General features: G+C 38.9%; 1 protein-coding gene across 4 annotated transcripts in view; it reads right to left on the bottom strand.

The window, feature by feature from the left end:
* The window catches only part of usp53b (ubiquitin specific peptidase 53b), a 36,793-nt gene that overhangs the window by 19,262 nt on the left and 3,202 nt on the right, over nt 1-14,329 (bottom strand). For 3 of the 4 annotated variants that reach the window (XM_051110205.1, XM_051110214.1, XM_051110223.1), the window contains exons 2-10: nt 13,441-14,139; nt 13,080-13,172; nt 11,943-12,077; nt 10,679-10,792; nt 10,373-10,455; nt 9,931-10,036; nt 3,717-3,863; nt 2,736-2,885; nt 63-231 (exon numbers count right to left, since the gene is read on the bottom strand). In XM_051110205.1, the coding sequence (XP_050966162.1) occupies nt 63-231; nt 2,736-2,885; nt 3,717-3,863; nt 9,931-10,036; nt 10,373-10,455; nt 10,679-10,792; nt 11,943-12,077; nt 13,080-13,172; nt 13,441-13,617 (1,174 nt within the window). In that variant the 5' untranslated portion in view covers nt 13,618-14,139. Of the gene's footprint in view, nt 1-62; nt 232-2,735; nt 2,886-3,716; nt 3,864-9,930; nt 10,037-10,372; nt 10,456-10,678; nt 10,793-11,942; nt 12,078-13,079; nt 13,173-13,440; nt 14,140-14,329 lie in introns of those variants that run through there. The other variant, XM_051110232.1, reaches the window with a different exon arrangement.

Genomic DNA, 14,329 nt, shown 5'->3' with positions numbered 1-14,329 from the left:
TTTGAAAAAATACAAAAGATTTTAAAACCTCTCTTCATTTCCTGTAAACCAGGCAGTTTTACCTGTCCCTTTCCCACTGAGGGGGGAGTTATAACGGGACCACATGGTGGTCTGTCTGGGGGCGTCCTCATTGGACACTGCGGTACCATCCGGGTTGGCATAGAACAAGAGGAGTGGCTGGAAGTGGCCCCGGATACATTTAGATGCCACATCTTTCCACTTGGAGCCAATCTAGAAAACACAAAAATATATCAGTGACACCAAGAGTTCAAAATATCTGAGAGCATATGAAGACATTGCAACAGCAAAGGCTTTAAAAGGTGCATCTGCATTGGATCATAGTCCAGTGCAAAATGGGAACTGGAGACTCAGAGTCAAATCAGAGTCAAATTTAAACATAGATTTAATTATAATTCACGCTGGTACTAATAACATCCGGCTTTACAAGTTGGGAAATCCAAAGGGTAATTTTAATGAGGTGAGTGTGTTAGCAAGGATGATGTCAGACACTGTAATCTGCTCTGGCTCTATTCCAAAAGGTGGAGAACAGAGATTTGTTGTCCATGACGTCCAAGTACATTCAAAGATACTGTATTTGTAAGAGTTAGTGATGTAGACTTGGTCTGTTGAAGAGAGATTGACTCCTTCCTCTATGGGAAGGTGTACCTCTTAAATTTGGTAAATAATCTTAACAGTGTGAGTATCTGACTCACTGGGGATCAGGCCAGAAAGCAGAGAGGCTTAAGCAACCGTCTGCTAGCTACCTTGACACAGCACATAAATCACATCACGTAGAGACTGTGTTTGCTCTCACTCTTAACTAAGCTCTGCACTTAACTTACTCAGTCTGTACCTCATTATCAGTCAGTCTAATTACAATCACTGAAAATAGATTCACTAACAAACGTCTACACCTGACTCTACGTCTTTTTTATGAGAGTGAAGAAAATCCACCTGCGAGAGAAGAGATTTGTGCTTGCGCATTTTGATGCGCCCCGCATTACAATAATGTGCTCTGGACATTTGTCATTAAAATAACGCCACAAAACGAATGGAGAATATTGTGTTTTTCCATGTGCGCTCGACCATTTCCGTTGGTGGTTCTAGATCAGTTGATGAGGTCCACAAATCATTTGCGCAGAAACTATGCCGCAAAAAGAATAATTAAAAAGCTTTCTTTAAAAGACAAAAGAAAGCATGGACGTTTTCGTAATATGAGCATTAAAAACCAACAGACTGAAAATGCGGGACATTTTCTCAATATGTGACGTGCGGGATAAGGGGTGAAAATGCTGTGTGGTACAACGCAAAGCGGGACAGGTGGTCACCCTAGTGGTAACTAAAATCCGGAACTCATTTTCCAAGTCTCTCCGGAGTACTATTCAATTGTTGATTACTTCCCTGTGTCTTGTGTGAAAAGTGTTCTTGAGCTATGGAAAGGTGCTAGCTATGAGCTATGGCTTGTCTTTTAGAAATTAGTTATGCAACTCCAAAAAAAGTCTGTACAATAATAAGTATAACTGTGACAATAAATATGTATCATTAAAAGTCATAGTTTTATTTGTTTTAACAGTTCAAATATGCCTCAGTAGAGCAGACAACCTGTCATGTATGATTTCAGAAGCCAAAGTGCTAGAAGAAGAATAATATTGGATGATTTGTAGTTTTACATAGTACATTATATTTCAAACACCTTATACATTGGCACTGACAGTAAGATTAGATTAACAGTTAACTGCTATGATCAAAGACAAAATGATGGAATCCTATGGATCAAACCTTATGGTGTTTAAACCTACAATCTTTCATTTCCAGCCATAATGCAACACATTTACAAGATTAGTTTGCTCCTGAATTAAAATTTTCTGATAATTTACTCACTCATGTCTTTCTTTCTTCAAAAAGAAAAAAAACTTTTGTGAGGAAAACATTCCAGGATTTTTCTCCATATGATGGACTACAATGGGGATCAACAGGTTGAAGGGTTAAAAAATGCAGTTTCAGTGCAGCTTCAAATGGGTCTACAAGATCCCAGCCAATAAATGTGTGTGTATATATTTTTAACCACAAATACTTGTATCTCTGTGTCCATGACTTCATGCATTACATAATCACGTTGGAAAGGTCATGTGTGACGTTGGACGGAAGTACCGACCCAGTATTTACAAAGCGAATGTGCAAAGAAGTCAAACGCCCTTTACAAAAAAGGTAAAACAATGATGGCGGATGATTTTGAAGTTGGAGGAGAAAATGAGATGAGTTTTTTGCCCTACCGTACTGTACCGAATTGCACAGATGAAGAACTAACCACCCATGACGTGATTACGTAATGTATGAAGTCATAGACATGCATTGCAGAGCTAGTCCAAGACGAGCATTTGTGGTTTAAAAGTATATAAACTGAATTTTTTTTTTAAGAAAATGATTGATCGTTTTGCTAGATAAGACCCTTATTCCTCGGCTGGGATCATGTAGAGCCCTTTGAACCTGCACTGAAACTGCAATTTGAACCCTTTAACCTGCTGATCACCATCGAAATCCACCATATGTAGAAAAATCCTGGAAAGTTTTCCTCAAAAACCTTAATTTCTTTTGACTGAAGAAAGAAAGACATGAACAGCTTAGATGACATGGGGGTGAGTAAATTATCAGGAAATTTTAAGTAAATTGTCAAATAATATGAACTCTTTCACTCTTACAATATGTGTACAAATGTGTGTGTGCTTGTTAAATACCTCTTTCACGGTTGCATCATCAAAAAAGATCCATTTGGAAGACTTGCTGTGAAAAGCGAACGCTAGGTAATGTCGACTAGAGTAACAGATCATTCCCACCAGGTGAAGATCTCTCTTTTTGGCATTTTCATCAGTGACTCTATAGAACAGCTGAAGAATAAAAAGAGGAACAGACAAACTGACATTTAAAACTCTCAAGGTGAGGAAAATGAAAGACTGGAGATATTCTGAAGCATTATGCTTCACAATGTGACACATTTAGTCTACTGCAATATATTAATCCCATCTGCAGACTTTGATGCCTCAAATCAAAATAAAAGGGTAAACTGCCTCTAGCTCAGGGGGTTCAAGCTGATGTACAGGATGGGTTTGTCATGGTGTGCCAAGGTTCATGATGTCTCCTCTGGTGTAGTGACCTAGACATTATGTGATATTGGCCTGCAGCACTCATATGACTGCTGAGGAGGAAACCGAGGTCTAACAGAGGGGAGTCTGGCTGACTTCAGCAACACATACTTGCAAGCAGTCATGTGGCATTTAAATTCCACATTTGATATTTATGCACGTACAGTGAGGCCACAAAGCTGAATTGAAAATGTGAGTGTTTTTTTCCATTCTAAGTTAGATTTAACAATGTATTAAAGCTTTGAAAAAACCTGGCACAAATTTTGTGGGGAAAAAAAAATTAAAATGCTTGGTTTCATTGAGCCCCACATATGACAGAAAAAAAAAAACAATATGCCATGGCCACAAATTAAGAATTAGTTCCCACAATTTATTAATTCATTCGAATTGTGGCCTTGCTGTATTAGTCGTATTTCCTGAACTATTTAACTGAATTAAAACAAGGGAACTAATTAGTACAACAGTATCTCATTAGTACAACAATATCTCTTTTTTTTTCCTTCTTTTTTTATCATGTGTGGGGCTCCATACTTTTTACACATTCATCAATAAAAATGAAACAGATTTGACCCTTACCCCCGAGAGATTAAGGTTTGGGCCCAGAGAGCGGATGACATCTTCAGTGAGGTCAGACTGTTCAGCGTCCCACACAAAGCCAATGGTGACGATCTCTGGGCAGTTCATGAGCACACGGCGGATTTTGATACTCTGCCCACAGTTACTCTGCAATGTACAGATCAAATTACACTAAGCAAAATGTCATACAAGGCATAATGATGCTGTAGTATATAATAAAAATAGTTTTATTTGTATAGTACCTATCAAGGCCAAAAGAAAGTAACCCCATCCTGGTGTTTTCAAATAGAAAAAGCATGTCTCAAGACTATTATTAAAACTGATTCAAGAAAATAAAAAAATAATAATAATATAATGTCCATTAGGAGAATATGTGAAAATAAATGCGAAACATTAATTTATGTTTTGTAACCCGCGCCTCGTCAGATACGCTTTGAGAATGCTTCTGCATGACCGCTTGCTGAAGCACATGTGAAATCTGTTCAACAGAGCAGTGAGACTTTACGTCATGTGTACTTTCACTCCTATTGTCTGGGCCTACTATTACTATATGTGTGTGTGTGTGTGTGTGTGTGTGTGTGTGTCTGTGTCTGTGTAAGAGAGAGAAAGTCTGTGAGAGTGTGAGTGTAAGTGTGAATTTTGTGTTTCTTTCCCTGCCATTCCCGCACAAGGTTGTAGCACTTTAATTCATAAATGTGATCTAACAAAGGTAGAACAGCATATATATATATATGCTGTTTATATTGCTTGTAATTGGGATGAAGTAAACATCTGTTGATTATTTTAACAAAAATTTTTTGATTGTGTTGAATTAAAAACTGAATTAAAAAATGCAGCGGTTCCACTAGGCCCATGAACACTGGCTGACTTTTGTTGCTTGATGAACATCAACGCCACAGACAATAGCAACTAAATTAGGCTGCTGTCCCTTTAAAAACAAATGGACTGATGTAATGTACTGATACATGTCCGATATACTTCCTACTGTTTACGTAACCAAGTGTATTTATGTGAATACTTGTCAAAACAGACAATTCTACATTAATTTGTGTGTATTTCTCCATTCATGAGAAGCAAAGGAGCACTTGTGCACTGTGATGAGAGACCCTGCTTTGGTTTTTGCACTCAGAAAACTGGACTGAATTGAGTTCTCTTTTGCGTCATCAAATTTATCCATGTGTCTGCTCTTCTCTTACTCCCAGATTTTCACATTTTTGAGACATGCAGCAAGTGTATGTTAGCTTATGTCCCACCGGTTAGATCAATAGGCTATGATAAACTTCAAATGTACGCATCTAACCTCCTAACCAAACAGCAGATTTGTTCTGAATTAATCTTTTCCCAAATCGTCCTTCCCTAACATTTTAGTTTGGTTTTTATTGTGAAAATGTCAGTAGATTTCTGTCACATTTCTGTCATTCAAAACGAGTTTTTGTTTTGCTATTGTCTCGTTTTCGTTGGTTAAAAAAAGTCACTGCTGAACATTATAACGTCACACTGGTGTAAACAGTGTTAGCTCCAGCTTCTTCAGCAAGCAGCAAGCTCTGCTGGTTCTGTCCACCGTAAGAGCGAGTCTGTGTTTTTGTGTCAGTGCACAAATCAGTTCTCTAATATGGGGAGCAAAGAAAAAGCGACAAGCAAAGTTTTAGGTTTTGTGTTTTTTTTCCCTGCCCACACTATTTTACAGGTGGGGATATACACAACCTATGCGTTGCTTGTCTGGGAGCAGAGCATGCATGGTCAGCTATCGAGGGAGCTGACTGTGCAGATTGTGAGCGCCTGCCACTGCACACATTCTACTCCCGCTGTACATTTTTCAAGGAGGGTGAGCAGGCTTGTAGTTCTCACAGTTCTGTGGCTGCTGGGGCAGAGCGCAAATTGAAATTGTGGGGATCACAGATGGATCAAGTGGAGGGGTTGGAGATGGCCCTGGTCTTTTCTTTGTCCTCACCCTCTAGATCCAGTGCTCTCTCTCAAGATTTGGAAACATGCTCTCTGTTTTCTTCTTCCCTGAGAGAGAGCCAAACACTTCACCTCTCGTCCTCTGGGGAGGCTGATGTGGTGAGTGTCGATCCGGATGAGGCTGAGTCCATCCATTGGATCAGTCGATCAAGTATGAAGAGTTGTTGGACCTTCCATTTTACTCTGACCTACATACTGGAGTGTTGAGGTCATGGGGTAAACCTTTCTAAAAAGCAGCTAATTATTTCAACATCATGCAGCTGAGGGGCCAGGGCTTTGTTGAGCTGCAGATTTGTCTCTCCGGGCCTCCAAGAAAACAGCCAGAGCCATCAGGATTTCTATAGTAGCCCTGGTGGCCACGGAGAGACATCACTGGTTGAACCTGTATGATATGAAAGACAGCAGCCCCAGCCATCACCCAGCTCCTCATACAGGGCGGAGCAGAAAAAGACTGTCGCTTATCATGCTCCCCTGCAAACAGATCAGGTCCTCCAAGGAGAAAGCAGTTCTGTGGACTGTCATTCTCTTGAGGATGGCCACTGGCATCAGGCTTTTGAGGACAGGCCCCTCTGGGGAAGAGCGGTGTACGCCTCATCATACGGTGCCCGTCTCTCCTCAGTGCCCTTAGGAGATCGGTCTGTTATCTCTGCCACCTCTGGTGCTTTCTGGGCACAACGGTCTCCAGCGACCACAGTTTTCAGTGTAGCAACAGAAATGTAGCAGCTCTGGGAGGTTTACATCTGCCAAAGAGGTTATTAAAGCAATCAGATTGGCCCATCTCTGCCGATCATCTGCTTTAGGGCACCGAACTGACTGCTTAGACTACACCAGACGCCAGTCTCGAGACTGCTTCCCTTAGCAGATTTTTTGGCCACGTGGAAGCATCTGCCAAATGTGGCTCAATGGGTCCTGCAGATTGTGGATAGAGGCTACAGTCTCCAAATCGGTTCATGTCTGCCTCGATTCAACCAGGTCACACCCACAGTGGTGCATCTCGAGCAGGATCTGGTGATAGAACAAGAAGTGGCTACTCACTTGAGAAAACAGACCATAGAGTCAGGCTATGCCAGTCACTCACTGTGAAACTGTTTTAGAGACTGCTGGGTCTCATAGCAGCTGCATCCAATGTGATACCTTTTGGCCTGCTGTACATGAGACCCTTGCAGTGGTGGCTCAGGACTGCAAGGTTTTTCCAAGGGAGGAACCAATTTCCCACGATCATGGTCATGTGGCGATGCCATCATGCCTTATTTAAGCGGAAGTTGACTTGGTTAGCTTACGACGGATGTATCCCTCACTGGCTGGGGAGCAATTATGAGTATTTTGAGCACTGAAACATTTCCTTCCAGAGGCCATTATGTGCTAGTGCTCTCTCTGAGGGCAGTCTTTATTCCTGGGCATCTCAGTCAGTGAGCAGACATCCTATCGAGGCAGGGGCTGAGGCTAGAGGAATGGAGCCTCCACCCAAAAGCGGTGGAGCAGATTTGGAGGGTGTTCGGCCAGGCTCAAGTGGACTTGTTTGCATCTCGAGAGACCTCGCAATGTCCACTCTGGTTCTCCCTCACACATCCAGCTCAGTACTCCCTGAATTGGAAACTTTTCACTTCATGGTGTGAAGAATCGACAGCTGGACCCAGTTAACAGCCCGACTGGTTCAGTGCTGGAGTCCTTGCAAGAACAATTCTCCACAAGCTTGATTCCCTCCACCTTAAAGATATACTTAGCAGCCAAGGCTGCTTACCACAGACTTTTGGGTGGTGAGTCACTGGGAAGAAACCCAGTGTCTGACACTAAAAACCGTGTTTCTATTAGCCATTTTTTCTCTGAAAAGAGCTGGTGACATTCAGGCACTTTCTGTGGCCCCGTAATGTCTTAAGTTTGCACCAGGAATAGTGAAAGCTTTTTTGCACTCAATGTGCAGAAGGTGCCCATTAATGTTTCACAGCCCATAGTGCTGCTTATGTCCTCCTTCCTTCTGGGAGCTGGACCAGGAGAAGCTTAATTTAGTGTGTTCAGTTCAATCACTGGACAACTGTGTCCACAGAGCTGCCCTGTGGAGAAAAGCTGAACAACTTTTTGTCTGCTTTGGTCCACCTAAGAGAGGCCTCCCGGTAACCAAGCAGACATTAAGCAGGTGGAAATTACAGGCTATCTCCTTGGCTTATGAGTTCTCTGACCTCCCTTCACCTCTGCGGTCAGGGCCTATGTAACTAGGGGTATGGCAGCATCTAAAACCTTTCTGTCACATGTATCATTACAGGATGTTTGTGAGGTGCCGAGCTGGCCATCCATGTTCACCTTTGTTAGGTTTTATAACCTAAATGTGGAGACCACTCCAGGCTCAAAAGTACTCTCGTCTTAGATGTGTGCATATGATTTCACACTAGCCAGGCATTCGTCGGCATGGCGGAGTTGGTCTTCGCTTTCCCAAAGTGTTTCTGATGCAGTGCGAGTTCACTGAATGGGGACATTTCTATGGTTACATCTGTAACCATGGTTCCCCTTACGAAAAAGAAGTTAATTCAAGTGTGCTATTAGTATACTTCTTTTAAACTATAAATAGAAAAGTATACTTTCAGTCTACTTTTTATGTACTTCTCAGAAATGTGCTTTATATACTTATCAGAAATATACTTAAAATGACATTTAAGTATACTTGACTTAGACTTAGAAAAAGTCTAAATATATTTGAGCTATACTTGTTCTCTGAGAATCTGTGTTTTCATTGTTATACACGAGAGATGCTATTACACATCTTCTGTACAGAATTTCCAAAACACAAGTGAAGAAGAAACCAAAACAGATGCTTTCACACTGTAAAAAATGCAAATACGTATTTTCCATTTTACAAATCATTTTGAGTCTCAAATACTAAAAAATGCTATTTTCTTGAAACTATATAAAACCCTTGTCAGACCAACAGTATTACCCCAAATGTTGACCCAACTAGTCAAACACAGTTGTCTGAGCAAAGAATTTCATATTGCTGAAATTTTAAGGCTTTGTAAGTTCCCAGCATGCATTGCAGCATAAATAAATTATCCAGTTACTGTTATAGGATTATTGTTTTGTTGTTTGCTGACTTCATTTAAACTTTTTTGTTGTTTTGTCATTATTGTTAGTTATTTGTTGTACTGTGATGTAAAGAGCTCATCTTTTTAATATTTGCTGATTGCCACCGTTCTTGAGGTTTGTGTGTCTAGTTTTGAGGCCTAGATTCTTTTCAATCACTTACATCCGTCTATATCCACTTATTTGTTAGTGGGTAATCTTAGTTTTGTAAAATGCTTTACAAACAAAAACAATGTTATTTACATATTAGACTAAGATGTTTATAATGCTTTGTATGTTCAGATATTCATACAAAAAGATATATACAAATTAATACCTAAATAGAGACATAGTAGTATACTTAAAGTATGATTTAAAGTTTACTTAAAAAGAAGAAAAAAACTCGAGTGTACTTGCAGTATAAAACTGCTAAACTAGTAGTTTACTCAGACTATACTTCAAAGTGTACTAAAAATGCATAAAAAAGTATTTAATTAGTAAACTATCAGCATACCTATTAGTTCACTTTTAGTATACTTGCAGTACAACAGATGTAAACTAGCTGTGTACTCAAAGTTTACTACTGTTATACTTAAAGTATATTTAAAAGTATACTTTTATATACTAGAAAGTGGGCCAATTTAGTCCCAATGAGTATTAAAATAGTACACTTAAAAATATACTACTAGTACAATGGTATTTGTATACTTACTACATAAAGTATACTTAAAAAGTATACTTGAACTTTACTTAAGTATACTTAATAAAATAAACGTGAAGTATACTTCTTTTTGATAAGGGTCCCCAAGAGGAAGAAGACGCTACATTCCCCTGACATATCTTCTACATCCCTGTGAGCACTTGCTTCGACTTATTAGAAGCAAACTTCAGTACAGAAGTTATTAGAAGTTATTAGAAGTACTTCAGTACATGGTCACACAGAGGTGTTCCTAAAGCATTTCTGACGCAGCATCTCGTTCTCATTGGGGAACCACGACTACAGATGTAACCTAGAGATGTTTTATGGTTTCAAAGCTATGTTTTGAGGTTATAAGACCTAACAAGTACAGGTCAAATGGTAATAAGCAAGACATACATAAACTGTTCTCAATTTAAAAATAAAAAAAATAAGACAATAAACTCAAATATGGCGGAATCTGGTGTATATACAACTAATTCAAAATTTAAAAAGTTGATATACAGGGCAGTTGCGGAGATCTCCAATGGTGTTGGCTGCCTGCAGCAGTTCACCAAACATATCTGAACGCAGTCTGTCTGTCTTCTCCAAGATTCGCTCCACTTGTTGACTGACAAAAGAGCACAAAGAGGATCATTTGTGTCACTAAACCACTCTAGATACTAGACAGTGTAATACTGTACTGCCGACCTCAATTCCACTTTGTTGAAATTAAACTGTAACCCTTCAATGTAAACAGTGCTACTTTCTGTGAAGCTTTCAAACACTATGTCTGTCAGAATATTACTTCTGTCCCTTCCAAAGAATACATGCAGGATGGTTAAAATGGGTCATTTGGATCCTCACACTGACACTATTCATAAAACCATAATATATTACTGTGACTTAATTAAAGAAGATTTGCTCTCCAGGAGAGAAATCACTTACAGTAGATTGTTTCACTCACCATAGGGCCGTGGAGGACACATAGTGCACAAGCTCAGTGAAGGGAAGAGGGTCTGATGATGCTCCACAACTACGACAAACAAACTACAGTGGGAAAGAAACTTCTGTGAGGGTGGAGCAAGTTCTAACCAACCCAACAAACATTACAGAAACCTGCCATTGTAATGAATTGATTGGAAATTTTAAACAAAATCTTAATGAACCAAAGACTAACATAGACAACACTGAGAATAAACTGTTATTTTAAGATGTAGCTGAGTAAGTTTTAGTGAAAATGGAAAAAGAAGAGCAAACAATATTGTAATACCTGCTCATAGAGAGTCATGGCAAACTTCTGGTGGGTGATGCACGATTTGGAAGTACACATTTCTGTGGCTGAATCAGAAACGAGGTGCAGGTGTATCCTTTCTAAAATGTTCTCCTGTCTCCCAAAGTTTACAAAACAGATGCAAAAAGAATGCAAAAAGAAAACAATGATCAGTGATAAATCAGATTCCATTGACACAGTTATTCTTAGTGCTAGCCTAAAACTTATTCATGTTATTTTTAAAAAATCACTGTTATTATTAGAGACATCAACATATCACAAAGTAGGTCAAACAACACAAAACCGCTACTTAAAATAAAGCACATTAATGCCACCAAATGGATTAAAATTATTCAAAGCAAAGAAAGAAATTGTGAACAATTATATTTGATTGCTCATACAATCAAGCAAGCTGACAGCGTGTTTAATAAACATGTTGTACAACAATGTTACCATAAGAAATGGATAATAAGGACAATATATATACTTTCTTATTAGACCTTTCCACATATTTTCCATTTAGTTTTTCAAGATCTTTCATCACACGCGTCAAGCTAGAAAAAGCTTTAAATGGATAACTCACTTAAAATGAGAATTCTGTCATCATTTACTTACTCCCATGTCTTCCAAACCTGTATGATTTGTTTTTTTTTTCTGAGGAAAATTTTGAAAAACGTCTTGGGAAAAAAAAAAGTGGATTCCACTGACTTTCAAAACATCTTATTTTGTGTCCCACAAAAAAAAAAAAAAAAAAAAAAGAATGTCACACAGGTTTGGAACAACATGAAAATGAGCAAATAATGACTTTTTTTATTTTGGTGAACCATATTTAATTTTGTTGTGCAGCTTTTACTATAAAATGCAGGGCTCATGAAATCTAGCTTAGACCACTGCACACATAACAGTTTGTGATGGTCACAAGTGAACGCCATTTGCAACATTGATCAATTGAAATCAGCTGACACAGTGATGATGTATAAACCACTTTAACCTTTACACTTTAACTTCCCAGAGGTGCATACACCTTTAAGCACTGCCATATAACTCCACTTTTAATTTAAAGCTTAGTGGCCTTAGAAACCAGACCTAGTATCTTTGTAAAAACATACTAGGCATTAGCCTTAAATAAGATCCAAAGTTCAGTAGACTCAACTGCACCACAGCTTAACACAGAACTATAAACAGATTTTATCTCAAATAAATTGAAATTGTACATTTTCATAAACAATATACATATAAAAATTTTCTCTGAGGTCAGACATACAAAACACTCTGCTGCATCATCCATGAGGCCCAGCTGGAAGCGCTGCTCATCTTTAAAGGTCTCAGCCAGAGCATGACGCAGGGTATCTGACGGCAGAGCCCGCTCTCGACTCTGCTGAAACTGACAGAAGATGCTCTGTGAAAAGAAACAGTGAAATAATCCTCACGTACAAACTCAGCAATGCAGTATACACAATTCAGAAATGCAACATTGAATTTGTTGAGAAATAGTTTTGAAACGTAAAATATAGGATTAGGAATGTTTGTGTCATGTTAACTTTGGTTATGTCTCAGAACCCAGTAAGCCCAGACTCATGTTTAATGTCTACAAGAACAGCTTTAAGCACAGACAACATCATAACCATAATGGAAGCGCATAACTGATTTGATATGATCTTCATTAACAGTCACTGACACAAACCACACAAATAGCGCTCACATGAACTGCACAACAGACATACTGAGTTAACGCTGACACTTAATTCTTACTGTACATTGTCTTAATATCGAAGATACATTTCTAAAAGCACATATAAAAAAAAAACTGTATATGTAAAAACAAAACACACCAATATTGCCTGAAATAATATATTTTCAGTAAGCAGTACATTTACTTATCCACAATTTGGAATAGTAAAACATTTCACAGTGCTTGTCACAAAGAAGTATTTGTATTCATAAAGGGCATGTGTTATGTTGTCTGAAATTTTGGTTGAAATAAGATCTTTAAGTTACCCAGAAATCGTATATTATTTTGACTTATTTTTATGGAAAATTGCAGTGATTATTATAAATGATTTATCTTTATATATATATATATATATTTATATATAATTCATGTGTCCTCATAATCTGACATCCTTACCAGTGCAAGGACTAGGCAATAATCCAGCAATGTGTCACTCACATGAGATCACAGCAATTAGCAAATGACAAAAACACTCCAATGATCCAATAAATTCCAGATGGACAAAATCTAGTTCAACGCTACTTTTTTCTCGAGTTTGTCGAGGACCATCACAATTTCCATTGCATGCAAACTTTACAATATGAAATAATTTTCATATCACGAAAATAATTCAAACAATGCTGTCTAGGTATGGATCTTACTAAGACAATTAAGACTTCATGTGCGCACCTTTAAAGCACAGAAAATACAGGCATCACCCAAGCAGAAATGACCAGAGAGCTGTCGTAGGCTCCTCCTGAAGATGTCAAGCTGCCAAAGAACCTGTAAGAAACAGGTCTTTAGTTAGTATTAAATTAGCCTGCCATAGCGTAAAAACATTTTAAAAATCTAAAGAACTATATGTGCAGTAGATTTAATGGATGCTAAAAGTTCTTCATGGAACTATAGATGGCAATAAATACCATTATTATTGAGAAAGTTCCCACCATTCCCAACATCAGTATTAAGCATATACACAGACTATTTTACATTCACTATTCGCGAAATCCCACATCTGCATGTTTTCAGTTTTTACCAGAACATCACTCACCTGCACAGCACTGTTGAGAAAGCAGCTGTTCTGGCCTGGCTCATTAAGAAGACCTTTGGTCAAAGCGAGAGAGATCATACTGCCGGGCTGGTAGGATTTGCCCAGCCCCGTCCCACTCCAGGCACCTGTACCAGCCATGTTGCCTCCAGGCTTTTTAAACAGTTTGACCCATGCCATGAGGCTGGAGCCTGGCCCTCTCCAGCAAACAACCAGAGTCAATTACTGAAGCAACTTGAGATTGATGCATCTGTTTTAGGCAACATTAGTGCTCAGCAGTCTCTGTACCTGACAGAGAAGACCAATTTCACAGTGCCCTACAAAAAGAGCAAAATACACTGCACTGGATTTTTTTTTTCCGATGTGCAGAGTTTGACAGCACACCGTTGGGATATAAGGAAACCATTCAAAACAGCAGCTCTTTTTTAAAGTGTGAACGTGACTTTTAGCCACAAGTTGCAGCACGTTGCTTTATCAATCCAGCAGTTACTATGACAATGATCACACTCTGTCTCCTCTGTATGTGTGGATTCATCTGCATCCAGGCACACTGGCAATAAGAGGATGGATGCAGATAAAAGAACAAATCCATTACTCTCCTCAGCATTTCCAGCAAAGTCAATGGAGGTCACTGAAGGGGGTCATTCATAAAGGCTCCTCAGGACAGGCACTGAAGTAGAACACTGGCTAACAAAGGAGGACCTACAGAGAGGGAGAGACACACAGAGAAGGGTTGGGGGTGCATAAAGTGAGCAATATGAGGAGACGAAATCAATGTTGTTAAATAGAAAGCTACTTCAGATTACTACAGCCATTTTATATGAACAATTAAGAGCTCCATTCTTCCATACACAAGGTTTACAGATAATTTTCATGGCAGGATGGTTTTTTC

The sequence above is a fragment of the Labeo rohita genome, chromosome 1, assembly GCF_022985175.1.
Source record: "Labeo rohita strain BAU-BD-2019 chromosome 1, IGBB_LRoh.1.0, whole genome shotgun sequence".
Lineage (NCBI taxonomy): Eukaryota > Metazoa > Chordata > Actinopteri > Cypriniformes > Cyprinidae > Labeo > Labeo rohita.
The sequence above is the reverse complement of the archived record's forward strand: the minus strand, read 5'-3'. Positions and strand labels throughout refer to the sequence as shown.